We start from the raw sequence: 27,961 nt of genomic DNA on the forward strand, positions 1-27,961 counted from the left end.
ATTGGTTATAAGGATGCTTGAGGAACTTAGTGAGGACCTCAACAGCATAAAACAGACCCAGTCAGAAATGAAGGATACACTAATTGAAAAAAAAAAAAAGAACAATTTACAGGGAAACGATAGTAGAGTAGATGAAGCCACGACACAAAGCAATGATTTGGAAGGAAGCAAAAAACAACCAATCAGAACAGGAAGAAAAAAAGAATTAAAAAAATGAAGATAGTGTAAGCACCCTGTGGGACAAATGAAAGCATTCTAACATTTGAACGAAGGGATGCCAGAAGGAGAACAGAAGAATCTGGAATTTGGAATTTGAAAAAATAATGAATGAGGTGGAAATGGGAGGGAGGTAGGGAGCACTGGGGGGGGGTGGTGGGCTGGGATGGGAGTAAAAAACAGAAAACTGTACTTGAACAATAATTAAATAAATTAAAAAAATAATGAACGAAAACTTTCCTAATTTGGTTAAGGAAATAGATATGCAAGTCCAGGAAGCACAGAGTCCTGAACAAGATGGATGCAAAGAAGCCCACTCCAAGACACATCATAATTAAAATGCCAAAGGTTAAAGATGAGAGAATCTTAAAAGCAGCAAGAGAAATTGAGACAGTTACCTACAAGATAGTTCCCATAAGTCTGTCAGCTGAATTCTCAAAAGAAACTTTGCAAGCTACAGGGATTGGCAAGAAATATTTAAAGTCATGAAAAGCCAGCTACAGCCAAGATTGCTCTGTTCAACAAAGCTATCATTTAGAACCAAAGGGCAGATAAAGAGCTTCCCAGAGAAGAAAAAAACAAAACAAAACTAAGAGTTCATTATCACCAAACCATTATATATTAAATGTTAAAGAGACTCATTTAAGAAAAAGATCAAAACTATGAACAATAAAATGGCAAAAATATATATCTATCAACAATTGAATCTAAAAACAAACTAAGGAAACAAGAACAGAGAGAGAGTCGTGGATACTGAGAGTGTTTTGATGGTTACTAGATGGGAGGAGGGTGCGTGGGAATGGGTGAAGAGGTGAGGGGATTAAGAAGTACAAATAGGTTGTTATAGAATAGCCATGGGGATGTAAAGTGCAGTATAGAAAATGGAGCAGCCACAGGACTTATATGCATGACCCATGGACCTGAATAATGAGGGGAGGATTGCCTGAGGGAATGGTGGGGGTACTGGGTAGAGGGGGTAAAGGGGGAAAATCAGAACAACTGTGATAGCATAATCAATAAAATATCATTTTAAAAAAGAACACTGAGGCTCAGGGAAGCTAAAAAGACTTGGCCAAAGTCATAATTAGTACAAGTGACATGACTGGGATACTAAACCAAGCTTTATGAAATCAAAAACCATTTTCTCTCTACTGTACTTAGATCCTTTTGAAACACAGAAACAGGGTACAATTTAAGCAAAATTTAAAATTTTGTTTTCTATGTTCACTACTTTATAGTATGTGATAAATTTTTTTTTTAGTTTTCTCAGTGAATAAAAATTTGGACCAAAACATATTTCTTGAATAAAGAATAATACTTAATCAGAAAAAGTAATTAAAATTATAGTATCTTAAAATTGGAAGGGATGTTAGAGACCCTCTCTAGGTCAAACCAGCTTCAGCTTGAGTATATCTAATGAGAATTTTGTCCTCTGTGAGACAGCCCATTTCATATATGCAGTTAGTCTAACCATTAGAGGCCTTCTTCGCTTAGAGGTAAAATCTACCTGCCATTTGTTGATTGTAGTTACAAACCCTGATCCTACACTGAACAAACATATAATCTTCTTACAGATGACAATCTTTTAAATAACTGAAGACATCCATTTTGTTCTACCATGGGCTTCTGCTGTAAGGACTCTCTTAGCAGAAAAAAAAAACCAATAGATTTTTGGATAACTAAAGCCTCCCAACATTTTCAATAGCTCTTCCATGCCACTGCTCTTCAAACTGGGACTACAGTATCTCTGGGTGTACCCAAGGTCCTTCCAAGGGATTATGATAATTTTAAGGCAATCAATTTCCATATTTTTATTTGCCACAATCTGATCTATCTGAAAACAAGTCTGTGATTTGCTGATTTTCCTTTTTACATCTCCATTCGCAGGAAAGCATTGCAAATGACAAACCACTCGCCTATCCTGAGAAGTTCCTAGCTTCAAAGGGACAACTGGAGAATGTAAATCTCTCAAGGGAAGAAGAGAACCTTAACAATAAAACAGAACACTTGGGAAAGAAAGGAAGAACCATCGTACTTCATCCAGACAATACATTCATGGCAAAGCCTGATCTATTTTAGAATTAGAAGGAGGAATAGAGCAAACAGGGAAAAGCATTCATGGACATAGGCAACAGTATGGTGATTGCAGGGGGGGAAGTGGGTAATAAAGGGTTAAATGGTAATGGAAAAAATACAGTAAGAAAGAAATGAATAGTAACATGAGTGTCACAGGGATGTCTATTAACACTTTAATTTTATTTGAAAATTAAAGTCAAATTTTTTTTTTCTGACCGAAAGTGAGTCTTATTTGGCTCACTGGTTTGACAATGATGACTAGTTTTGCCATTCAGGTAACAGAGTAGACATAAAATGAATGAGATAAAGATGCATCTCTACAGTTTTGAAGAAAATATATTAAAAAATATGAGATACTGAAAATTACAAGCTCACAATAAAAGGGTTTTTAAAAAAGATTTTATTCATTTATTTTTAGAGGGGAAGGGAAGGAGAGAGGGAGAGAAATATCGTTGTATGGTTGCCTCTCATGTGTCCCCCATTAGGGACCTGGCCTGCAACCCAGGCATGTTGTGCCCTGACTAGGAATCGAACCGCGAATCGTCTGCTTCGCAGGCCCACACTCAATCCACTGAGCTACACCAACCAGGGCACAATAAAAGTTTTTACATGTCAACTTAAAAATATGTGAGAAGGTACATTGTTTCAAAATTTTTTTAGTAAGTTTGCCAGCAAAGATTTTGAAGGCTATGACCCTATGACAGAATTTCTAGGCTCTTTCCCACTTTGGTTATACCTTTCTGGATGCATGACAGTGTCCTGCTTACTATGAACATGCCAGGAGGAAGAGTAGTACACAATACAGTGGGAGTGTGGCTTGGTTCTGAATACTATGTACTTATAATTAGTGTAGCCAAAGGTTCCTTCCATTTAGGGCTTTTAAAGCTCTGTTGCAACAACTAACCACAACATTTACATCTTTTTCACCCAAGAAGCTGCAAGTAAATTCACAGTGTACTTGCACTTACATATTTGAATGAGTAAATTCATATCAATTGGTCTTAAACTTCATCTTAATTTCAGCTCCTTTGCTGCAAGCTTGTAAAATATTTAAAAATTTTCATCTGGATATTCTGTGCATTAGTTACCCTTCTGTGGGAGTAGCTTTTGACACAGTTCCCAGTAATCACCACCTCCTGGTATTCACACCCTTGTGTAATTCCTTCCTCTTTTGTGTGGTCTGGATTTAATGACTTATTTCTAACTAATAGAATATGGTAGAAGTGCTGAGATTAGGTTACAAGATTGCCTTCACTCTTGTTCTACTCTTGCCCTCTTTAATTGTTCACACTGATGAAGCCAGCTGCCATGTTGTGAGCTACTCCAAGGAGGGACCTAGGTACAAGGAACCTACAGTAGCCTCAGGCTAATAGCTCATGAGGAACTAAGGTCTTCAGCCCAATAGCCTGCTGCCAACAACAACGTGAGTGAGTTTAGAAGCAGATACATCCCCAGTGGAGCCTTAAAATGACTTCAGCCCTGGACGAATACTTGATTACCTTGTGAGAAACCCTAATCAAAGCCACTGATTAAAATTTGAACAGAATAGGTTGGCATCCCATAAAGGATACAATCTCTGGACACAATCATCTAACCAGCTATAAAATTACCCAGTTGTCCTATCCTTAGCTCACATTTCTCCATTGTACTGACAATAACTCTGTGGGAAATACGTCAAGTAGCATATTGAAATCAAGATACACTATTATCTATTGAATTTCCTTTATAAGCCAATATGGTGATTATATCAAAAGAGGAATTTAAGTCTATTATTACTTGTTTTTAGTTGCTAGAGAGGCTTGCTACATGGTGGCCTCTACTGCCATCCCACCCCTCTTCATATAGACTTCTATGATCAGAATTTTCAATTTTGAGGCCTCCTATCTCTTGGAGCTCTTTCTTTTTACAGCTTCTTCTCTGAAGTATGCTAAAAAAAAGTGAGGGTAACTAAATATGAGTAACTTTTGCTTCCTCAGCCACTGTGAACTTTAAAGATGAGACAACCCTTTTATTCTTATTATTTTAGGTTCTTGTCCTAGATTAGTTCACAACTATTGTTAAAATTTAAAAGAAAGCATTAGTGTTATTCAAAACCAATGTTGCTTATAATTTTAACCCTTAAGAAAATAAAATGTACACTCACAATTCAAAAACCATGTAAAGCATTCCATCTGAGCTATATGTTTCCAATAACTCTACAATGTGGGGATGTTTCAGCATATGACAGATACTGGCTTCCCGCTTTAGATCTGCAAAACAAACACACAACATGCTTTGTTAGGTAGGAACAAAAGACAATCAGAGTGAATGATGAATGAATGGATATGATCTATGGTAACATGAAGATTTCTCTAACTAAAGAGATGAAATCCCCCATTTAAGCTAAGGCTACCTTTTAACCTGTAAAATCTTTGACACTATAACTTTTCCATGTTTTCTGTCACCTTAAATCTATATACATTATAGAGTATATAGAGCACTTATTAATAAAAAATGTAAATAGCACAAATACTTTCCTCAAACTTTTACAATCGAGTTTTGAAATTTATAATTTTCTTAATCTAATAAGTAACTCAACTGCTAATTTATAACTCTGCTGCTTTGTAGTTTATCCCTTTTTCTTAGTTTCCCCTAAACTGAATAATAATATATTCTTAGTCTAAAATCTAGCATTTTTAGACACACAACAGGGAAATTACATGGAACAGGGGGCAAAAAAAGAGTATGGTTTAAATAGAAAAGATACTACTCCCAGCATCAAAGTCAGAAGGTTGTTTTTACATTTATAAAATATGTTGAATAGGGGGTGTTCAAGATGGCGGTGGACTAGGACAGAGCAGATACCAGTTCCTAGTACAAAAGAGAGGGAGACCTGTCCGATTGGAGGAGGTGAGACCAGCAAGTCAGCAGTTGCCAAGCATATATGAAAATAAGAGACCAGAAACCTCATCGGTCATGGAGGAACCATACCGTAGGGAGACAGCAGCGGTACAGTAGTCTCTGGGACGGAGCAGAGGGAAACAGCCGGTGCAGGGTAGGGGAACCAGCGCCCAGTGGCGAGAGCCCAAGGGCACTTTGGACTGCGTGCAGCGCACAGTCGGCTCCCTCCCTGGGATTTTTTCACCAGGCAGGCCAAGTGGCCCAGGCAAAGAGGTGTGGAAGAAATTTCAGCCTGCGCGCAATTTGGGGAACTGGTTGCTCCACACACAGTGTATCTGGGAGAGTGCCTGGGAGCTCCTAGGCCGGCGTTCAGCACCCAGAAAGCTCCCTCCCTAGGATTTTTGGGCCAGGGACCTGCCAAGTGGCCCAAACAGAGGGGAGCAGAAGTGATTTCAGTCTGTGCATAGTTCGGAGGTCCAGCGGCTGGTGGGAACTGTGTCCGGGAGAGTGCCTAATGGAGCCTGGGACAGCGTTCAGCGCCCAGACGGCTCCCTCCCTGGGATTTTTCTGCCAGGCAGGCCGAGTGGCCCAGGCAGAGGTGTGGAAGAAACTTCAGCCTGCGCGCAAGTTGGGGAACTAGTTGCTCCAAGCGCAGTGTGTCTAGGCAAGTGCCTGGGAGCTCCTAGGCCGGCATTCAGCGCTCAGAAAGCTCCCTCCCTAGGATTTTTGGGCCCGGACCTGCCAAGAGACCCAACCAGAGGGGAGCAGAGGAGATTTCAGCCTGCACACAGCTCTGGGTTGAGCGCCCAGCGTGGTGCTGTTCCATCCCTAGGTTTTTTTTTTTTTTTTTGGCAGAGGTTGGCCAGGGGACCCAGACAAACACAGGAGCAGAAGGAATACACACCATGCAGCTTGCTGTGATGTGCGCACAGAGTTTCTGGGTCGGCACCCCGTCCTCAGATTGGCTCCCAGCTTCCAGTCCACCCCCCTCAAACTATCTGGAAGCCCGGGGCGCTGAGGGGTCCTGGGAAAAGAGCTGAGACCCTCAACCCCCTCCCTTTCTGGCCAAGCAAGGTGGGGTGCCAGGAGAGACTTGTTTGATAGAGTTTGCTGAGAGGGTGCGGAGGACAAAGGGCCCCAACCAAGGACTCTGTGGTTGCCAGCCCAGGAGAACTCAGAGGTGCAGCCTGGGGCTCTGAATCCAGTAGACACGGCAGCCTGGTCTGCTTCACACCCAGCTTGGCAGCAAGCCCAGGATTGGGCAGAGGGTCTGGGGCTTCCCAACTGAACGGGGACAGGCCTGTGCTCAATCCCGAGGGAACCAGGCAACTAGGCCAGTGCAGGTGCCTGCAAACACAGCAAACCAGCCTATGGCACTAACCCCTGGGAGGGGAGCGCTGCAAGAAAGTCCTAGTTCCCCATTGTAGGGAGCTGGGGGAGAGGCGCCAAGTGTCTGGATCCTGAGAGGGGCGGGCTGAAAAAAATCACCACAATCGACCCTCAGCCAACTGCAACCAGAAAAACCGGTTTGGCTAGTTTGAAGCCAACAAGTGACATTTCCTTTTCTGAGGTTGTTTATGAGAGATTATTTTTCTTTGTGCATTTTTTGTTTTTTGTTTCTTGGGTTTTTTTTTTACTTTACTTTATTGTATTTTTATTCTTTCTTTTTTTTTTACTTTTCTTTCTTCTCCATTCCTTTTCTTTATCTTTTTGCTTTTTTAAAGTAATCTGTTATTTCTTTTAAATTTTACTACTGTTTCATCTTTCCATACTTTTGTCCTCTTTTCCCGGATTTTCTGTTTTATTTCTTTTTCTTTTCTTTCTAAACTTATTGCTCTTTCTTCCATTCCCCTACCATTTTTTTCTTTCTTCCTTTTATTTCTTTCCTTGTCATTTCTTTCTTTTACCCAAAAGAGTCACAATCAACTTGAAAATATGAAAAGACCAGAGCTAGACACATAGAAGAGGCCTCCAAATAGTAGAGTCAGAGACAAATTGCACATTGCTGTAAGAGAGAAGCCAAAAGTTGCTGCATATTTGAGTAGGTGGAAGCAGAGAACAACAGGATAACCAAAAGACACTGTACCACTGAAATTCACAGGCATTCCACCACAAAAGTTCACACCATAAACCCAGGGTGTCAAAACAGATTAATCTAAGAAGCTGAGGCTAACAAGAAGAATCTCACAAACAATGGGAAGACAAAGAAACAATCCCCAAATGAAAGGAAAGGAGGCATCCTCAGAAAGAATGTTAGATGAAATAGAGGCAAGTCAATTATCAGATTCTGAATTCAAAGCACTGGTTATCAGGAAGTTCAAAGAGCTCACAATCAGCTACCAGAAACTACAGGGGAGCTACAATGATCTCACTTCGAACTATATCAACATGAAAAAGGAAATGGAAATTATTAGCAAGGGCCAAGAGGAAATAAAGAATACAATTTCTGAATTAAAAAAGACAGTGGAAAGCATTAAAAATAGGGTAGATGAAACAGAAGATAGGATTAGTGAATTAGAGGACAAAGTAGAAAGCATCTCCCAGAAAGAACAGGAAAGGGAAAAGAGGCTCAGAAAGAATGAAGAGGCATTAAGAGAAATGCAAGACAATATGAAACGTAATAATATCCGAATAATAGGAATACCAGAAGGAGAAGAAGAAGAACAAGGGATAGAAAACATATTTGAAAGAGTAATGAGAGAAAATTTCCCTAATTTGATAAAAGAAAAAGTCACACAAATCCAGGAATCACAGAGAGTCCCACTCAAGAGGAACCCAAGGAGGCCCACTTCAAGACACATCATCATTAAAATGGCAAAATTCCAAGACGAAGAAAGAATCTTAAAGGCAGCAAGGGAGAAAAAAGAAATAACATACAAGGGAGTCCCAATAAGGTTAGCCACTGACTTCTCAATGGAAACACTACAAGCCAGAAGAGAATGACAAGAAATGTTCCAAGTAATGAGAACCAGAGGCCCGCAAACAAGGTTACTTTATCCAGCAAGGCTCTCAATGAAGATAGAAGGCCAAATAAAGAGCTTCCAAGAAAAAAGAAGTCTAAAAGAATTTGCTGCCACCAAGCCAGCTCTACAGAATACTAAAAGGTCTGCTTTAAGGAAAGGAAGGAAAAGAGACAGACAGAGAGGAACACAGGCACAAAAATGGCAATGAATAAGTAGCTATCAATAATAACCTTAAATGTAAATGGATTAAATGCTCCAATCAAAAGACACAGAATAGCTGCATGGATAAGAAAGCATGATCCACACATATGCTGCCTACAAGAGACCCACCTCAGGACAAAAGACCATCACAGACTAAAAGTGAAAGACTGGAAACAAATTTTCCAAGCAAATGGACAAGAAAAAAATGCTGCGGTAGCAATTCTCATATCAGACAAAATAGACTTCAAAAAAAGAGCCATAAAGAGTGACCAAGAAAGTCACTTCATAATACTCAAGGGAAGAATCCACCAAGAAGACAATAACATCATAAATATATATGCACCCAATCTAGGAGCACCAAAATATATAAAGAAAATCTTAGAGGAATTCAAGAAAGATATAGACAGCAACACAATTTTAGTGGGGGATTTTAACACCCCACTATCAAAAATGGACAGATCTTCCAAACAAAATATCAACAAAGACATTGTGGCATTAAACAACACCCTTGATGAAATGGACCTAACTGATATATACAGAGCTCTTCACCCCAAAGAAGCTAAATACACATTCTTTTCAAATGCACATGGAACATTCTCCAAGATAGACCACATGATAGGACACAAAACAAGCCTCAACAAATTCAAGAACATTGAAATCATACCAAGCATTTTCTCTGACCACAAGGGACTGAAACTGGAAACCAACCCCAAAGGAAAAAACCCAAAGCACTCAAAATTGTGGAGACTGAATGGTATGCTATTAAACAATGAATGGGTCAAGAATGAAATTAGGGAAGAAATCAAAAAGTTTCTGGAAACAAATGAAAATGATCTCACAACAACCCAAAACTTATGGGACACAGCCAAGGCAGTCCTGAGAGGGAAGTTTATAGCAATATAGGCCTACCTAAAGAAGATAGAAACATTTCAAACAAACAACCTTACTCTACGCCTGCAAGAACTCGAGGAACAACAACAAAAACAGCCCAAAGCAAGTAGAAGGAAGGAAATAACTAAGATCAGAGCAGAACTAAATGACATAGAGACTAAAAGCACAATTCTAAGGATCAATGAATCCAGGAGTTGGCTCTTTGAAAACATAAACAAAATAGACAAGCCTTTAAGTAGGCTCATCAAGAAAAGAAGGGAACAGACACAAATAAACACAATCAGAAATGAAAGAGGAAAGATTACAACTGATACCACAGAAATAGAAAGGATTGTAAGAAATTACTATGAAGAACTGTATGCCAAGAAATTTGAGAACCTAGGGGAAATGGACACATTTCTAGAAAAATATAATCTCCCAAAACTCAATGAAAAAGAAGTAGAACACCTGAATAGACCAATAACAGCAAAAGAAATTGAAGCAGTAATCAAAAAACTCCCATCACACAAAAGCCCCAGACCAGATGGGTTCACAGGAGAATTCTACAAAGCATTTAAGGAAGAGCTAACCCCCATTCTTCACAGACTATTCCAAAAAATCCAAAAGGATGGAAAACTCCCAAACTCCTTTTATGAAGCCAGCATCATCTTAATTCCAAAACCAGATAGAGATACAAAAAAGAAAGAAAACTTCAGGCCAATATCACTGATGAACATAGACGCTAAAATCCTCAACAAAATATTTGCAAATCGCATCCAACAATATATCCAAAAGATTATACACCATGACCAAGTGGGATTCATCCCAGAGATGCAAGGATGGTTCAACATTCACAAATCAGTAAATGTAATTTATCACATAAACAAAAGCAAAGACAAAAATCACATGATCATATCAATAGATGCGGAAAAAGCTTTTGATAAGGTACAACACCCATTTATGATAAAAACACTCAGCAAAGTGGGAATAGAGGGAGCATTCCTCAATATAATAAAGGCCATTTATGAGAGACCTACAGCCAATATCATACTCAATGGGAAAAAACTAAAAGCTTTTCCACTAAGATCAGGAACAAGACAAGGATGTCCACTTTCACCACTTCTATTCAATATAGTATTAGAAGTTTTGGCCACAGCGAACAGGCAGGAAAAGGAAATAAAAGGCATCCAAATAGGAAAGGAGGAAGCAAAACTGTCACTGTTTGCAGATGACATGATGGTGTACATGGAAAATCCTATAGACTCTACCCAAAAACTGCTCAAACTAATTAATGAGTTTGGCAAAACAGCTGGTTACAAAGTCAATATCCAGAAATCAGGCATTTTTGTATACCAACAGTGAAGCAGCAGAAGCAGAAATAAAGAAAAAATCCCATTTGATATAGCAAAAAGAAAAATAAAATATCTGGGAATAAACCTAACTAAGGAGGTAAAAAACCTGTATGCAGAAAACTACACAGCACTGAAGAAAGAAATCAGGGAAGACACAAACAAATGGAAACATATACCGTGTTCATGGATTGGAAGAATTAACATCATCAAAATGTCCATACTACCCAAAGCAATATACAGATTCAATGCAATACCCATTAAAGTACCAATGGCATATTTCACAGACATAGAACAAACACTTCAAAAATTTATATGGAATTATAAACGAGCCCGAATAGCAGCTGCTCTTTTGAGAAAGAAGAACAAAGTAGGAGGGATCACAATACCTGATATCAAACTGTATTACAAAGCCACTGTAATCAAAACAGCCTGGTACTGGCATAAAAACAGGCACATAGCCTCATGGAACAGAACAGAGAGCCCAGAAATCAACCCAACTCTCTACAGTCAATTAATATTTGACAAAGGGGGCAGTAACATAAAATGGAGTAAAGATAGCCTCTTCAGCAAATGGTGTTGGGAGAACTGGACAGCTACGTGCAAAAAAGTGAAGTTCGAGCACCAACTTACACCATACAGAAAAATAAATTCAAGGTGGATAAAAGACTTAAATATAAGCCGTGACACCATTAAAGTCCTAGAGGAGAACACTGGCAAGAAAATCTCAGATATTCCAAGCAGCAACATTTTTACTGATGTCCCCTAGAGCAAGGAATATAAAGGAAAGAATAAACAAATGGGATCTCATCAAAATAAAAAGTTTCTGCATGGCTAAAGAAAACAGTATTAAATTAAAAAGACAACCAACTGAATGGGAAAACATATTTGCCAATGATACCTCAGACAAAGGTTTAATCTCCAAAATATACAAAGAACTTACACGACTCTCCTCTAGGAAGACATTTAACCCAATTAAAAAATGGGAAAAGGACTTGAACAGACACTTCTCCAAAGAGGACATACAGAATATCCAGAGACACATGAAGAGAAGCTCAATGTCATTAGCTATCAGAGAGATGCAAATTAAAACCACAATGAGATACCAGTTTACACCAGTTAGGATGGCTATAATAAAGAAAGCAACAAACAACAAATGTTGGAGAGGTTGTGGGGAAAAGGGGACCTTAGTTCACTCTTGGTGGGATTGCAGACTGGTACAACCATTATGGAAAACAGTATGGAATTTTCTCAGAAAAATAAAAATCGACCTGCGTTTTGACCCAGCAATTCCACTGCTAGGATTTTACCCCAAGAATCCTAAAACATCAATGTCAAAGAACCTATGCAAAGAACCTATGCAAAGAACCTATGCAAAGAACCTATGCACAATGTCATAGCACAATTTACAATAGCCAAGAGTTGGAAGCAACCTAGGTGCCCATCAGTAAATGAATGGATCCAAAAATTGTGGTACATATACACAATGGAGTTCTATGCTGCAGAGAGAAAGAAGGAGCTACTACCTTTTGCAACAACATGGATGGAACTGGAAAGCATTATGCTGAGTGAAATAGGCCAGGTGCTGAAAGACAAACACCATATGATCTCACCTTTAACAGGAAGCTAAACAACAAAATAAACAAGCAAGCAGAAAAAAAACCAAAACAAAGACACTGAAATAGAGAACAAGGGGATAGTGACCAGAGGGGAGAAGGAAGGGAAGTTAAGGGGAAAAAGGGGGAGGGATTTGGAGGAACAAATAGGAAGGACACAGGGACGAGAACTAAGGGGGGTGGAAAAGGGAGGGAGGTGGGGAAGGCTGGGATGGGAAAAATAGACAAAAATGTGTACTTGAAAAATAACTAAATAAAACTAAAAAAAAATTGTGGTACATATACACAATGGAATTCTATGCAGCAGAGAAAGAAGGAGCTACTACCCTTTGCAACAACATGGATGGAACTGGAAAGCATTATGCTGAGTGAAATAGGCCAGGCATTGAAGGACAAATACCATATGATCTTATCTTTTACAGGAAGCTAAACAATAAAACAAACAAGCAAGCAGAATAAAAACAAAGACACTGAAATGGAGAACAAGGGGGCAGCGACCAGAGGGGAGAGAGAAGGGAATTTAAGGGGAAAAACGGGGAGGGATTTTGAGGAACAAGTATGAAAGACACAGGGATGAGGACTGGGGGAAGGAAATGGGAGGGAGGGGGGGGAGACAGGGTGGGGGGGGCTGGGATGGGAGAAATAGACAAAAATGTACTTGAAAAATAACTAAATAAAAATTAAAAAAATATATAGGTTGAATAATTCAGAACACTATCTAAAGTGTTATTTTGAAGAACAAATTCCAATAATGTAGGTAAGACCTGTGTGTAAGTTCTAAAATGCTATTTAGAAAATAAAACTGTTAATATCGCCACTGTCATCATCATCATATGCAGACAATTTGCCATGTCTACATGGAACAAGATAATTAGAGCCCTCCTGTGTTAATAGTGCTGGAGTTCTTCCCTGGCTGGTGTGGCTCAGTGGATTGAGTGCCAGCCTGTGACACAAAAGGCTGCTAGTTCAATTCCCAGTCAGGGCACATGCCTGGGTTGCAGGCCAGGTCCCCATTTGGGGGAGTGTGAGAAGAAACCACACTCTGATGTTTCTCTTCCTTTCTTCCTCCCTTCCCCTCTCTCTAAAAACAAATACATATAATATTTTAATAAAGCACTGGGTTTTTACCTGTTTGAATGAATAAAATCCAATACGACACTTTTACATTTGGAAATAGAGGGAGAGAGGTAAGGAGAACAACGGCTAAGTATACATTGCCCAAAGCAAAAGAGAACATTATCTCCCCTCTGATTTAATATTAATTTAACTTAGTCTTGCTAACAGAGCCATGGCTGCTGAGGGAAGGACTTACATAAGGGTAGACAGAATAAAGAAAGCAAATCAGTAAATTAGCCAAAAGAGAAGCCACCAGCAAAGGAATAATCAATAACACAATGTTAAGAAAGGGAATAGAAGGAATTAAGGCATGAGTAGTTGGAGAAGGCAGAGAAAAGGCTGTTAACAGTCAGCCAAGAAAGACCATTAGCATTCTGGGCAAGATGAAGTAATGTGGAGATGTCAGGTTTGAGGTCAGTATGCAGGAGACAATTATGTAATAAGTTAAAATTTATCATGTCCCTCACTGGGCTAAGTACTTAATATAGTCATTGTCATATACTGTCCCAACAACCCTGTGAAGTATGTATTTTTACAGATGAGGAAATGGGCTTAGAAATGTGCTCAAGATCACATAGTATCACAAGTGGTAGGTTTCAGCCCAGGCCTCTCCAACACTCCATGATGCTGGGTTTAGACATGATCAGATCAGAAGAATCTAGCAGTAGGAAAGAATAGAGTCAAAAAAGTTCTGATTGTCTGTTTTTTGCAGTTGTTTTAAAGGGAATACTCAGTGTTTGTAAGTGGCAGTGATGAAAAGCCCACAGGATATAGAGTTGGGAAACTTGGTGCTGGCCCTAACTCTGTCACTGCTACATGACAACCAATGGCTAACCTCTACAAATACCTTTCTTACTGCGAATGAAACGGGGAAGGCGGTCGGTGATGTAGGGCCTGCAGAGTCTATTACATTAACTTCAGAGGGCAGTGGTAAGATTCAAATGAGAAAATGGATGTGAAAGGACTTGTGTGGAGTGTAGCACTATGGGGCTGAGGGGTAAGGTGGCTCAGTGTTCACTGTAAAGGAAGAGATTGGAGGTACTTGAAAGATGGCCTCCATCTCCTAAGTGGTTGGAAAGGTCCTGCAGAGGAGGAGAGGTGTCACTCAGGTGTGGCTTTTGTGCTGGGAAGTCATAATTACAAGGAAGGCTTCTGACGAGTGTCCTGGAGGGCCATGTTGAAGCCAGACAACACAAACCAGATGCCTGCAGTTTTTCTCTCTTCAAAAATGTGCTATCTCTTGATGCAATTAAAAGCTTAGGAGATTTATTGCTTATTTTTATGTTTGTCTCTAGCTTTTCATTTTATTGGAAGCCACCCTTTTAATACCTTCTATTTTCACCCACTTTCTCTTTCCATTTTGGTAGAAAAGCTGATTTTAACTCAGTGCTATGATACTGGAGTCAAGAAGTAACAGAGATTTAGTGTTTGCCACTGAAAACTGGTCTTTCCTCCTGTTAACAGTTTGTCTTTTTATTTTGCCCCATTCATGTAATTACACTGTGTTTCGGCCTCCACACTCACCATTTGTCATATGCCACATTTGTTATACTAAATACTAAAAGGCTGAAAGTAGACATGAGTGCACTAAAGAACCCTCCATTAGAACTTGCACATTACTTCTTGGTATGTGGTTGAACATGCTCCTGGTCTAGTCACTATCACCTACCCACCTTCGAAATGAAGAAAGAATTGCTGGGGACCCTGCCTTCAAAGACTAAAAACATTTAAATGTCATCAAATCTGACATTTCAGCAACTAAAATCAGGACACTAATTAAACAGCATAGAATTAACAATATAAAATATATTTGAAATTATAAGCACAATAATGCAAATATTGGCTTATACCTAGGGTAACTGTGGCACCATTTTCCATAATTTAAATATTATGAAAATACTTAATGGGTATATTAAAATCCAAAATAGAAAAATCATAGGTTAAAAAATACAAATGTATGATATGTGTGTTCTAACTATAGATTCCAAGGATATTAAACTCAAAATGTTTGTTTTAGATTATGACTCACTTTATTGCAATGCTTCTTTTATTGTGGTAGACTGGAACTAAACCCGTAGTATCTCCGAAGTATGCCTGTACTTGCCTACAAATCAGTTCATAAGTCAAAGTAGAAAGAAATCAGAAAGTAGGTGCTGATTTGAAATAGAGATTATGTGACTGCTTAGAGATACTAGCACAGAATGTTCCTGTGAGTGACCTGATCTAGAGTTATCATTGCTGTTTGGAAGTGCTGCTTTGTCTACATTTAACTGGTAACACTTCATTTTTTTTCTTGTACCTTTCTACTTTCTAATTTCTAAGGGAAATTTTAAAAGATTTAAAAATAATCTACTTCTATGTGTAATAACCTTATACAACATTAAGTACATGTCTATATTTTACCAATTTATTTCCCTTTAAAAGGAGCACTAGTAGTATAGAAAGTAATATTTAATTTTCTAACCAAAACTGGAGAAACAAACAAATTAAATCAACTTCCTACCACACTTACTACTTTTCCTATTTCCATTACTACTAGTTTCTTAAGACAGTGGGGCCTAAAATTTTTTTAGAAGAATTTTCCTAGAAAATACTTACTTATTCATTTCATTAACTAGTTGTTCTTGTGACAGAATTCTGAGTGATATCTTTTAAAATTTGGATGTTACTTTTAGAGTGCCACAATTTTGCAACAAGTTAATTTGACCATGGGTCAAAAATAATTTGGGTATTTACAAATATGACAAGGAATAACTTCTGACTTCTGACATTGGCACTGGATTAGCAATCTCTACCTCAGTATATGCATATAAAAGTCCAAAATTTAAGTGAGCTTGCCCAGAACCATTCAATAAGGATTTATTTTGTTTTTATTTTTAAAATAGTTTATTGATTATGCTGTTACACTTGTCCCATTTTTTCCTCCCTTTTATTCCCCTCTGCCCTGTACCCCCCTCACCATCATTCCCCCACCATAGTTCATGTCCACGGGTCATATAAATTCTTCAGCTTCTCCATTTCCCATATGCTTGTTAACCTCTCCCTGTCCATTTTCAACCTAATATATATGTTTCTTATTACCTGTGACTTTTCTCTCATTATCCCCCCTACCACTCCCATTCATAACCCTCCATGTGATCTCTATTTCTGTGAATGTGCTCCTGTTCTAGTTGTTTGCTTAATTCGTTTTGTTTTTGTTTTTAAGTTTGGTTGTTGATAGTTGTGAGTCTGTTGTCATTTTACTGTTCATAGTTTTGATCATCCTCTTTTTCTTAGATAAGTCCCTTTAACATTTCATATAATAAGGGCTTGGTGATGATGAAATCCTTTAACTTGACTTAATTTGAGAAGCATTTTAACTGCCCTTCCATTCCAAATGATAGCTTTGCTAGATAGAGTAATCTTGAATGCAAGTCCTTGCTCCATGTCACTTTTAATACTTTTTTCCAGCCCCTTCTTGCCTGCAAGGTTTCAAGAGATCAGCTGATAGTCTTATGGGCACTCCTTTGTAGGTAACTGTCTTCTTTTCTCTTGCTGCTCTTAAGATTCTCTCCTTATCTTTAATCTTGGATAATGTAATTATGATGTGCCTTAGTATGTTCCTCCTTGGGTCCAACTTCTTTAGAAGTTGAGTTTCCTGGACTTACTGGAAGTCTATTTCCTTTGCCAGATTAGGGAAGTTCTTTTTCATTACGTTTTCAAATAAAGGTTCAATTTCTTGCTCTTCCTCTTCTTCTGGCACCCCTATGATTCAGATGTTGGAACATTTAAAGTTGTCCCGGAGGTTCCTAAGCCTCTCCTTTATTATTATTATTATTTTTTTGAATTCTTGTTTCTTCATTTTGTTCTGATTGAATGTTTCTTTCTTCCTTCTGCTCCAAATTGTTTATTTGAGTCCTGGTTTCCTTCCCTTTACTTTGATTCCCTGTATAATTTCCTTTACTTCACTTTGCATAGCCTCACTTCTTCCTTTATTGTGCGACCATACTCAACCATTTCTGTGATCATCCTGATCACCAGTGTTTTAAACTTTTCATATGATAGGTTGGCTATCTCTTCATTTTAAACTTTTCATTTGATAGGTTGGCTAGTTCTTCTGGGCCTTTGATCTGTTCTTTCATTTGGGCCATATTTCTTTGTGTCGGGGCACATTTTATGTTGTAAGGGGTGGAGCCTTAGGTATGAGTTATGGTGTAGCATGTGGGGGAAGGTTCAGAGAGGAAATAATGCCACTTGCTCAGTGTCACCCTGCTTTCAGTCACTTCCCCTGCTATCCACAAGCAAATTGGGTACTTCTGGTGCTGATTCCCGGGTGGGTGGGTTAGTGTACTTTCTAGGGCCCTGTGGGCCTCTCCAATTGACTCTTCTGTGAGACTGGAGTTTCTCCTGCTGCCAAGACACCCATAAATTTTTACAGCCAGAAGTTTTGAGTTTTTAGTTCCCCCTCTGAAACCCTGGGTTTTATGGTGTGTCTTGTTCCCCAGTTTTTCTTTTCCGCTTATCAGCACGTGAATGGGGACTGACTGGTCCTCTCCACCTCAGCTGCCTGTCTCTGCTCCTCCTACCAGTCTGGATGAATCTTTCTTCAGCTCTTTGGTTGTCAAACTTCCATGAAGTTTGAATTTCTGACAGTTCTGGATTTTTTTTGGTTATTAAATTGGTTGTTATCTTTCTTTTAGTTGAGTGAGGAAGTGAAGCTTTTCTACTTATGCCTCCATCTTGGCCACCATATGATATTTTAAAAAAGGAATCTTAGCAGAGCCTTGCAAGGATTATATAGGGTGAGGCAAAAGTAGGTTTACAGTTGTGAATACACAAAACAGTTTATTCTTGCATTATTATTTATTAATTATTGTGTTATTTCTCCATATGAAGTGTAAAACTACTTTCGCCCTACCCTGTAGTAGCAAAGTCAAATTCTGTTGTTGAGTTCCACCTTTATCTAATAATTAATTTAAAGACTAAAGATCCCAGCTGCCTTCGGCGATCATACAGATCAGGTTGACTTTTAATGAGGCTATCTTCCTATAAATTGGGAAAGTTGACCTTCTCAACAAGTGGATGACGAGAGGCCCAGTCAGGCCCACACACCAATCTGGGTTAACTGCAAACTCTGTTTCTCTGATCTTTTACATATTTCACTACTACCCTATATGTTTTATTATCTTTTTTCACATACAAAGAAATCCAAGCAACTTCTAATTTCTTTTAATTCTTGTCCATTAAAAAAAACCTATGACCGGAAACTCTTATTTTTCAGATTAATAAAGAAGGGAAGCAAATATCATAGGATATCACCTATAAGTGGAACCCAATCAAGAAAACAAAAAAGCAAGCAAAGTAGAACCAGAGACGTTGAAATAAAAAACAAACTCACACTAACCAGAGAGGAGGGGGGAGGGTAATAATAAGGGGGAAAGAAGAGGAAGGGTCATCAAGGAACATATATAAATGACCCACAGACCAGCCAAAGGTGGGAAGGGGTGAGGGTGAAAGGTGGGGGCAGGTGGAGAAAAAACAAATATAAAACAAAAATTTTGACTTTGGAAATAAATAATTCTTTTATTTTTTTAAATATATTTTATTGATTATGCTATTACAGTTGTCCCATTTTCCCCTCTTCACTCCCCTCCACCCTGCACACCCCCTCCCACACACATTCCCCCCTTCAGTTCATGTCTATGTGTCATACCTACAAGTTCTTTAGCTTCTACATTTCCTATACTATTCTTGCCCCCCCCCCCCGTCTATTTTCAACCTACTGTCTATGCTACTTATTCTCTGTACCTTTTCACCCTCTTTCTTCCTCCCATTCCTCTGTTGCTAACCCTCCATGTGATCTCCATTTCTGTGGTTCTGTTCCTGTTCTAGTTGTTGGCTTAGTTTGTTTTTGTTTTCATTTTAGGTGTGGTTGTTAATGATTGTGAGTTTGCTGTCATTTTACTATAACTGTTTTTTGTCTTCTTTTTCTTAGATAAGTCAATTTAACATTTCATATAGTATGGGTTTGGTGATGATGAACTCCTTTAACTTGACCTTATCTGAGAAGCACTTTATCTGCCCTTTCATTCTAAATGAAAGCTTTGCTGGATAGAGCAATCTTGGATGTAGGTCTTTGGATTTCATGATTTGGAATACTTCTTTCCGGCTCCTTCTTGCCTGGAAGGTCTCTTTTGAGAAATCAGCTAACAGTCTGATGGGCACTCCTTTGTAGGTGACCGTCCCCTTATCTCTTGCTGCTTCTAGAATTCTCTCCTTCATTTTAATCTTGGCTAATGTAATTATGATGTGCTCTGTCGGATTTCAGTCCCTTCTACCACTTCCCCCAAGCAAACTGGGCCCTTCTGTTGCTGATTCCCATGTGGGCAGGCTTGTATACGTTATAGGACCCTGTGCGTTTCTTACATGAACTCTGCTGTGAGGCTGGGAGTCTCTCCCAGCTCCTCAACCACCACAGATGTTTTCAATCAGTCTTTGAGGCTTTATTTCTCTATGCTGGAGCCCTGGGTTGTGCGGTCTGTCTTGCTCCCCAGTTTTGCCTGATTTATCTGCACGTGAATGTGGGACCACCTGGTCCACCAGCAGCCTTGTGCACTGTGCTCCTCCACAATCTGCTCCCTTGCTGGGTCCACCCACTGCCACCCTGTGCAACTGGGGTCTGCCAGCCACCACTTTTTTTGCCGCGACCCCTCTTCTGGAAATATAACTCATCGTCAAAATAAAATGAAGGAAGCAGCATATTACTAATTGAGAATGTTTGATGGAAACATTTTTCTTAAATAGGGAAAAGTATTAGTTTGAAATCAATCTTAACTGTCTTAAGCATTTACAGATTAATGGTTTTTTTAAAGATTTTATTTATTTATTTTTATAGAGAGGGGAAGGGAAGGAGAGAGAGAGGGAGAGAAATATCAATGTGTGGTTGCCTCTTGCACACCCCCTACTGGAGACCTGACCCAAAACCCAGGCATGTGCCCTGACTAGGAATCAAGCCAGCAACCCTTTGGTTTGCAGCCCGCACTCAATCCACTGAGCTACACCAGCCAGGGCCTGGGGTTTTAGAAATATATTGCCCCCAAATTTTCAGTTGTGATTAAGTGTAACAATGTATTAAAGCAGCCCATCCAATTGGATACCAAATTCAAACTAAATGCAACATTACATTTATAAACAAGTATTACCTGGAAAATATAATAAAGCCAATTTACTGTGAGAACTACTTGTCTTCCGTTTCTCTCTTCATTAAGATGGATTAGGTAAATAATTATCTAAAGTACTATTTTAAAAACTCCAGGACATTCTTAATTGATACTGAAGTACTATAAATTACAGGTGACCAATACAATAATCTTTAATACTATTTATCTTCTGAGGTATTAAAATGTCCTCAAAGAAGAACATTTGCTTAAAAGGCCCTTGTGGATAAGGCCAATATTAAGTTTAAAAAAAATCAAATCACTTGTCTTTTCGAAGATATATCTCCGAGTCTTCTACTCAAGCTGTTACTGAGCCATGAATTCAGTGAAAACGTATTTTGGACTCAACTAATAACATAGAAAGATGTTGATTATATGGATAAAAGCAAAAGGCAGAGGTGGCTGAAATCCACACCAAGTAAAATTCCAGCATTAGAGTTTTTCTCAAATATATGAATGATCATTAAAGTATTTTGAACATGATAAAAATAGAAATACAATGCTATAAACATCTAGAAGGTATGAATCCTCTGTTGCTTTTCATTTTTGGAAATGCAAACCAAAAAAGCTTTACAATTATTTTTTGAGGTATCTCCATACTGCTTTCCACAGTGGCAGCACCAATCTGCATTCCCACCAACAGTGCAAAAGGGTTCCCCTTTCCCTTCCCTGTCCTAGCCAGAACTTCTTTGTTGATTTATTGATGGCAGCCATTCTGACAGGTGTGAGGTGATAATCTCATTGTGGTTTTAATTTACATTTCTCTGATGATTAGTGGTGTTGAATATCTTTTCTTATGTCTATTGGCCATCCACATGTCTTCTTTGGAGAAGTGTTTATTTGGCTACTTTGCTCATTTTTTAATTGGGTTGTTTGTTTTTGTTTGGCATTGAGTTCTATAAGTTCTTCACAAATTTTGGATATCAGCCCCTTATCAGATATATTGGCAAATATGTTCTCCCATACCATGAGTTGTCTTTCTATTTTATTGATGGTCTCCTTTGCTGTGCAAAAACTTTTTAGTTTGATGTAGTCTCATTTTATTTTTTCTGTTTCCCTTGCCTGGGGAGATATATCTGATCAAATACTGCTATGAACAATAAACTCGTGTGAGATATTGCTTCGTAAGTTTTCTTCTATGATTTTTTTCATTTCAGGTCTAGTTTAAGTCTTTAATCCATTTTGAATGTATTCTTTTGTGCAGTGTAAGAAGGTGGTCTAATTTCATTTTTCTGTACCTATGTGTCCAATTTTCCCAACACCATTTATTGAATAAACTATCTTTAACCCATTGTATGTGTTTGCTTTCTCTGTTGAATATTTATTGAATATAAACATGTGGATTTATTTGTGAGTTTTCTATTCTGTTCCATTAATCTATGTGTCTGTTTTTATGTCAGTACCATGCTATTCTGATTACCATGGACTTATAGTATAGTTTGATATTAGGTAGTATGATTCCTCCAACTTTGTTCTTTTGACCCAGCAATCCCATTTCTGGGATTATATCCAAAGGAACACAAAACACTAATTCAAAGGAACATAAGCATCCCTATGTTCACTGCAGCATTATTTACAATCACCAAGATATGGAAGCAGCCCAAGTGACCATCAGTAGATGAAGGGAGAAAACAACTATGGGACATTTACACAGTGGAATACTACCCAGCCATAAAAAACAAGAAAGTTTTACTCTTTGGGACAGTATAGATGGACCTGGAGAACATTATGCTAAGTGAAATAAGTCAGTCAGAGAAAGGCAAATACCAACAAACCGAACTAATAAGCTACATGGATACAGACTCATAGATAGAGAGTAGGATGAAAAGCTAAGGGTGTGGGGCAGGGTAGGGGGTGGAGGGATTGAGCAAAAGAAAAAAAGAACTCATGGACATGGACAATAATGTGGTGATTGTGGGGGGAGGGGAGTATAAGGAGACTAAATCGGAATGGGAAAATATAATAAAAAATTATTTGAGAAAAAAAGCTTTACAAAAAAAAGAAAAAAGACAAAGATGGGGCATTTTACTATTATTAAAACCAGACATCTATTTCAAAATGGTATCCCTAACTTTGTAAAAGAAAATTAGAGAAATACTAGTTTATACCTCAATTACTTTTCAATATTAAAGTCTTAAAAACATGTTAGAAGCATGAAGAAACTTTGTGGCATGATAGAGAATATATGTGTGTATGTTATTTTACACTTTCCTAATTATCCTACTATAATTATATCATTTTTATTTATTTATTGATAGCCAAGGATACCGGCCAGGATAAGCTTCCTTACTACCCACTTCCCCTCCATACCTCTTTCCTCCAGAATGGGGCCAGCCCAGGAAATACTACCAATAGGACCAAAAGTCTCCCCAGAAATAAATTTGTAGTCTGTTTTAACATGTAAATAAATGAAAGACTAAGGCCAAGATTCTCTATGACATAGTGAAATAATTATCAAAGTTTTAAAAAATAATATGGGTTTCACCATCCAGCAGTTGAACTTTTTGTCAACAAATCTCACAAATATAGTAAGAAACAAATTTATAGTAAAAGGTAAGTGCCAATGTGTGACACATTTTGAAAAGAATCAATAAAAATAAGCTAACTGTTTTGGTAAATTACAACTTGAAATCAGGGATTATGGTTAACTCTGCAGATTCATACATACCTCAACCACCAAATTATCTCTGTATTTTATTTTGGTGGTCTACTCCCCAAATCCCAATTTATATGGAAAGCTGCAAATGGCTAACAGCAATATGAATTTAAATAGCTTGCCTTTTAATCTTAATTAAAAAAAAACTGATCAAGAAGCCTCAAGGAGTTGTAATAGAATTTTTTCTTATTCCAATGTGGAATCACTGATGGGCGTTGAGAGTGGCAGGGAGGATACTTTTTTTTACACAGTGAAACTCTAGAAAAAAGGACAAACATAGGGCATTCTGAAAAGGCCATATTTCTCCTTGTTTCAATATAATTTTAAGTTTAAATATACTGCTTTACCCTTAGAATAAACTGTTTTCCTTTAACCTTTTTTTTATAAAACCAAGAGGCAGTATATTTAAGTATCTGAAAATGTGGCAGTTATCTAGATCAGCAATTTTTAACTTATTTGGTGCCAGAAACCATTTTTATAAATCTGCAAAAGTGACAGATGCTCTGCCTCAAAAGATTTTACAGTAAAATTTAAGGGAAGCACAAAAGCCCCAGACACTGATGTAGATAATTATGTCCAAGGATTAAGCTCATGACAGATAATCATCCAACCCATCTCGAGTCCACAAGAGTACGACTGAGTTGAGACTAGAAAGCCAGAAAAATTAGTGTCTCCTTATATATGCTAATAATGAGCATATTTTGAGGATAACTATTAGACAAACTACTTACCCACTCACAAGTATATCCCCATATCATTTCATCTCTACCCCAAACCTAGCACTTTACTGTATGAAATGAATGCAACCACCATCAAGTGTGTTTTTCTTTTTTTTGTAAAATTACAGAAAGTTCCCTTGGGGTCATTTCATGTGATCAAATATCCTGTTTCCCATTTCCATATCAAAACAATATAAATTGGTTACTTATTAGAGCTTAATATTTATACACATAAAGTAAATATATTTTACATTTATGCCAAGGGTTTTCCCTATTTGTTGTAGGGAGAATGCCAGAAAATCTATTTCCTTACTCTTATACACATAAAGTAAATATATTTTACATTTATGCTAAGGGTTTTCCCTATTTGTTGTAGGGAGAATGCCAGAAAATCTATTTCCTTACTCTTTTTTTTTTTTTTTTTTTTTTTTTTAAATATTTTATTTATTTAATTTATTTATCTTTAGAGGGGAAGGGAAGGAGAGAGGGAGAGAAACATCAATGTATGGTTGCCTTTCATGTGTCCCCTGCTGGGAACTGGCCTGCAGGGAACTGGCCTGCAACCCAGGCATGTGCCCTGACTGGGAATCGAACTGCGATTGTCTGGTTCGCAGGCCTGCTCTCAATCCACTGAGCTACACCAGCCAGGGCTATTTCCTTACTCTTTAAAGACTTCACATTTCTAATCAACTTGCTTTCTTTCTTAATTTTTTTCTCAGTAGCTCTTTTGTCATGTCATCAAACTTAGAGTGGGTAAAACATAAGTTTACATTCGAGATAGAAGCAGATACTTCTAGCATCTGACTCACACAGAGTTGAGTGCAATCCCAGCAAGGCAGGATGTTCAGAGTCAGTGGAAAGAAGCAGAAGGAAGTCAGACAGGGCCTTAACCCCTCTTCACTTAAGAATCCTTTGTTGTTCAGTAGAAACGAAAGGTCTAATTCTTGTCTCATTATTATGGGAAATAAAGACAATCAATAATTTTTTATTGATTATGCTGTTACAGTTGTTCTATTCCCCCTTTATTCCCCTCCACCCTACCCCCATCCCCACCATCACCCCCCCTTTAGTTTATGACCATGTGTCTCAAGTCCTTTAGATTCTATATTTCCCATGCTATTCTTGTCCCCCCCATCTATTTTCTATCTACTGTCTATGCTACTTATTTTCTGTACCTTCTCCCCCCTTCTCCTCCTCCCTCTCCCCTGTTGCTAACCCTCCTTGAGATCTTCATTTCTATGTTTCCACTCCTGATCTAGCTGTCCTTTTAGTTTGCTTTCGTTTTAGGTGTGGTTGTTAATAACTGTGAGTTTGTTGTCCTTTCACTGTTCATGTTTCTTTAACTTCTTTTTCTTTGATAAGTCCCTTTAATATTTCCTATAATAAGGGCTTGGTGATGATGAACTCCTTGAATTTGGTCTTATCTGAGAAGCACCTTATCTGTCCTTCCATTCTAAATGAAAGTTTTGCTGGATAGAGCAATCTTGGTTGTAGGTCTTTAGATTTCATGACTTGGAATACCTCTTTCCAGCCCCTTCTTGCCTGTAAGGTCTCTTTTGAGAAATCCGCTGACAGTCTGATGGGGACTCCTTTGTAGGTGACTGTCCCCTTAGCTCTTGCTGCTTCTAGGATTCTCTCCTTCATTTTAATCTTGGCTAATGTAATTACGATGTGCCTTGGTGTGTTCCTTCTTGGGTCCAACTTCTTTGGGACTCTCTGAGCTTCCTGGATTTCCTGGAAGTCTATTTCCTTTGCCAGATTGGGGAAATTCTCCTTTATTATTTGTTCAAATAAGTTTTCCACTGGTGGCTGTGCCTTTCCCCCTTCTGGTACCCCTATAATTCGGATGTTGGAGCGTTTAAAGATGTCCTGGAGGTTCCTAAGACTCTCCTCATTTCTTTGAATTCTTGCTTCTTCACTCTTTTCTGTTTGGCCATTATTTGCTTTCTTCTGGTCCACTCCATTGATTTGAGACCCAGTTTCCTTTTCATTGCTATTGGTGTCCTGTGCAATTCCATTCATTTCAATTAGTTTCGCCTTCATATATTTGTCTAATTTGTCGGTATAATCAACCAGTTCTGTGAGGATCCTGATCACCAATGTTTTAAACTGTGCGTCTGTGAGTTTTGCTATTTCTTCATCGCTTAGATTTATTGGCTCTGGGGCTCTGAGATCCTCCTGCGCCATTCTTGGTCTGTTCGGGCCCTTTAAGTGTGAGAAGCGGCGCCTTGGATTCCCAGGTCGCTGGGTTGTGATGCTGCATGTGGGGGCGTGGCCAGAGCGGGGAAATGGCGACCCCCTCTGCCGCTTCTCACAGCTGGGTGCGGAGGAGCAGTGCCTTAGGTGGTTCACCTGGGCCGGGCCGCTCAGAGTCGCTGGGTTATGACGCTGTATGTGGAGGTGGGGTCAGAGCAGGGAAATGGCGGTGCCCTCCACTGCCGCTTGCCTTGGGGACCTGCCGGCCCGGTCCAACCGCCCACTCCCTTGCCTGTCCACCCTCGCACAAATGCGCGACCTCAGTCAACACGCAGCCCAGGCCCGGCTGTCTCCCCCGCGGTCGCTCGCCTGGTTGCTCGCTGGGTCGCTCACTAGGTCTGACCCTGCGCCTGGATTCCGCCGGCCTGAGTGTGTCTGGCCGAGTCCTCCTGTGCAACCCTGCTCCGCCAGCCACTGGTTTCGCCCCTTACCGGTCAGGCTGAAGAATTTGTTGTTAACGGACTTCCGAAAAGTTCAATTTTCTGTGTTCTGGCTGTGTTTTCTGTTGCTAATATTTAGTTTTCTCTAATCTTGGTTGTGTGAGAAGGCACGGCACATCCACCTATGCCTCCATCTTGGCGGAAGTCCGACAATCAATAATTTATTTAGCTAATTCCAGATAATGTTTTTTATTTTATATAAGTGACTTTTCTAGAATGGGTACCAACTCAGGGTACCTTCCAGTTGTACCAGTTGGAAGTTACATATCCATGAACCTGTCCTGGGTCCCAGGCACACTATTTCCACAGATTTTGCACTTATCCTTTCAAATGCTAACACTCTTCTTTGGGGATGCACTTAGAGTGTAACATCTAGAGCAACAGACTTGGAGTAAAAAAAAAAACAAACACCTTTAAATCTTGTCTCCTTTACTCAGTAGCTGTATAACCTTAGAACACCAATTCTCTCATCTATAAAATCTAGAGGAAGAGAATAGGTCCCACACCAGGTTGTAGTCTGCCCTAGATGATTAATAAAATAGATGAAAGTGCCTGCCATGGCGCATGACACAGAGCATGAGTACAAGTTTTGCTTCCTTTCCCTCTGACCATTTTTGGTGGACATAAATTTTTCCTACCTTTACCAAATGTCAAGCCAACCAAGATTGATGACAAGAAGCTGTCAATGTGAATATTCAATTATTAAGCCACACTGCTATCTAGTTCTAAAACTACTTTTACCTTGTAGTTTTTCATCTACAATTCTTGGAGAAATCATGCAACATAGTTCAAAAAGAACTGAATCTGAAGTTGACCATGAAATTATTTGGAAAAAAAGTAAAAATCAGGTGCAGCTAAAGTGCCCAATAATAAGGACACTAGTTAAAAAAGGTAAAACAGATTCCACACAGCTGCATGGATGTGGCCTACTGACTACCAGCATCATCATTCTTCTGGACAGCCCTTGCAATCATCCACAGACCAACTACTACTTCTCTTCTACTTCCTATATGCAGCTGCCAAAACCTGTCGAAGTCTATTTCTGCAACACCTGTCAAAACAATCTGCCCCTTACTGCTCTTACTCTAGATTCAGCCCTCATGAATTCTTGTCTGATCACAGAGAAGATCTTTTGATGGGAACCTTTGCTTCCATTTCCTTCTTTTCATTCTACTCATTAAATTGTCATCATAGTTTTTTCTCTAAAATAGATATTACCATATTACTCCAAAAACCTTTGTGCTCTTCATTTCATACACCATGATGTATATATAATCCCTCAGCTTGGTTTTGAAAACTTTCCAAAGCTGTCATTTTAAGTCAAATAACTGGTGCCCACATGGCTATTTGGCAATATTAATGAAAACAGAACCTAGTTTTCCTGCTTCTTACTCAAGTAGTTTAGAT

The 27,961-nt window shown here is 38.8% G+C and overlaps 1 protein-coding gene across 9 annotated transcripts in view; it reads right to left on the minus strand.

Moving 5' to 3' along the window:
- Positions 1–27,961, minus strand: part of CASK (calcium/calmodulin dependent serine protein kinase) — a 490,261-nt gene that overhangs the window by 290,831 nt on the left and 171,469 nt on the right. For all 9 annotated transcript variants that reach the window (XM_037165398.2, XM_037165406.2, XM_037165435.2 and 6 more), the window contains one exon: positions 4,436–4,541. In XM_037165398.2, the coding sequence (XP_037021293.1) occupies positions 4,436–4,541 (106 nt within the window). The remainder of the gene's footprint in view (positions 1–4,435; positions 4,542–27,961) is intronic.

This window comes from Artibeus jamaicensis, unplaced genomic scaffold (assembly GCF_021234435.1).
Source record: "Artibeus jamaicensis isolate MK-2021 breed Jamaican fruit bat unplaced genomic scaffold, CSHL_Jam_final contig_60, whole genome shotgun sequence".
Taxonomy (NCBI): domain Eukaryota; kingdom Metazoa; phylum Chordata; class Mammalia; order Chiroptera; family Phyllostomidae; genus Artibeus; species Artibeus jamaicensis.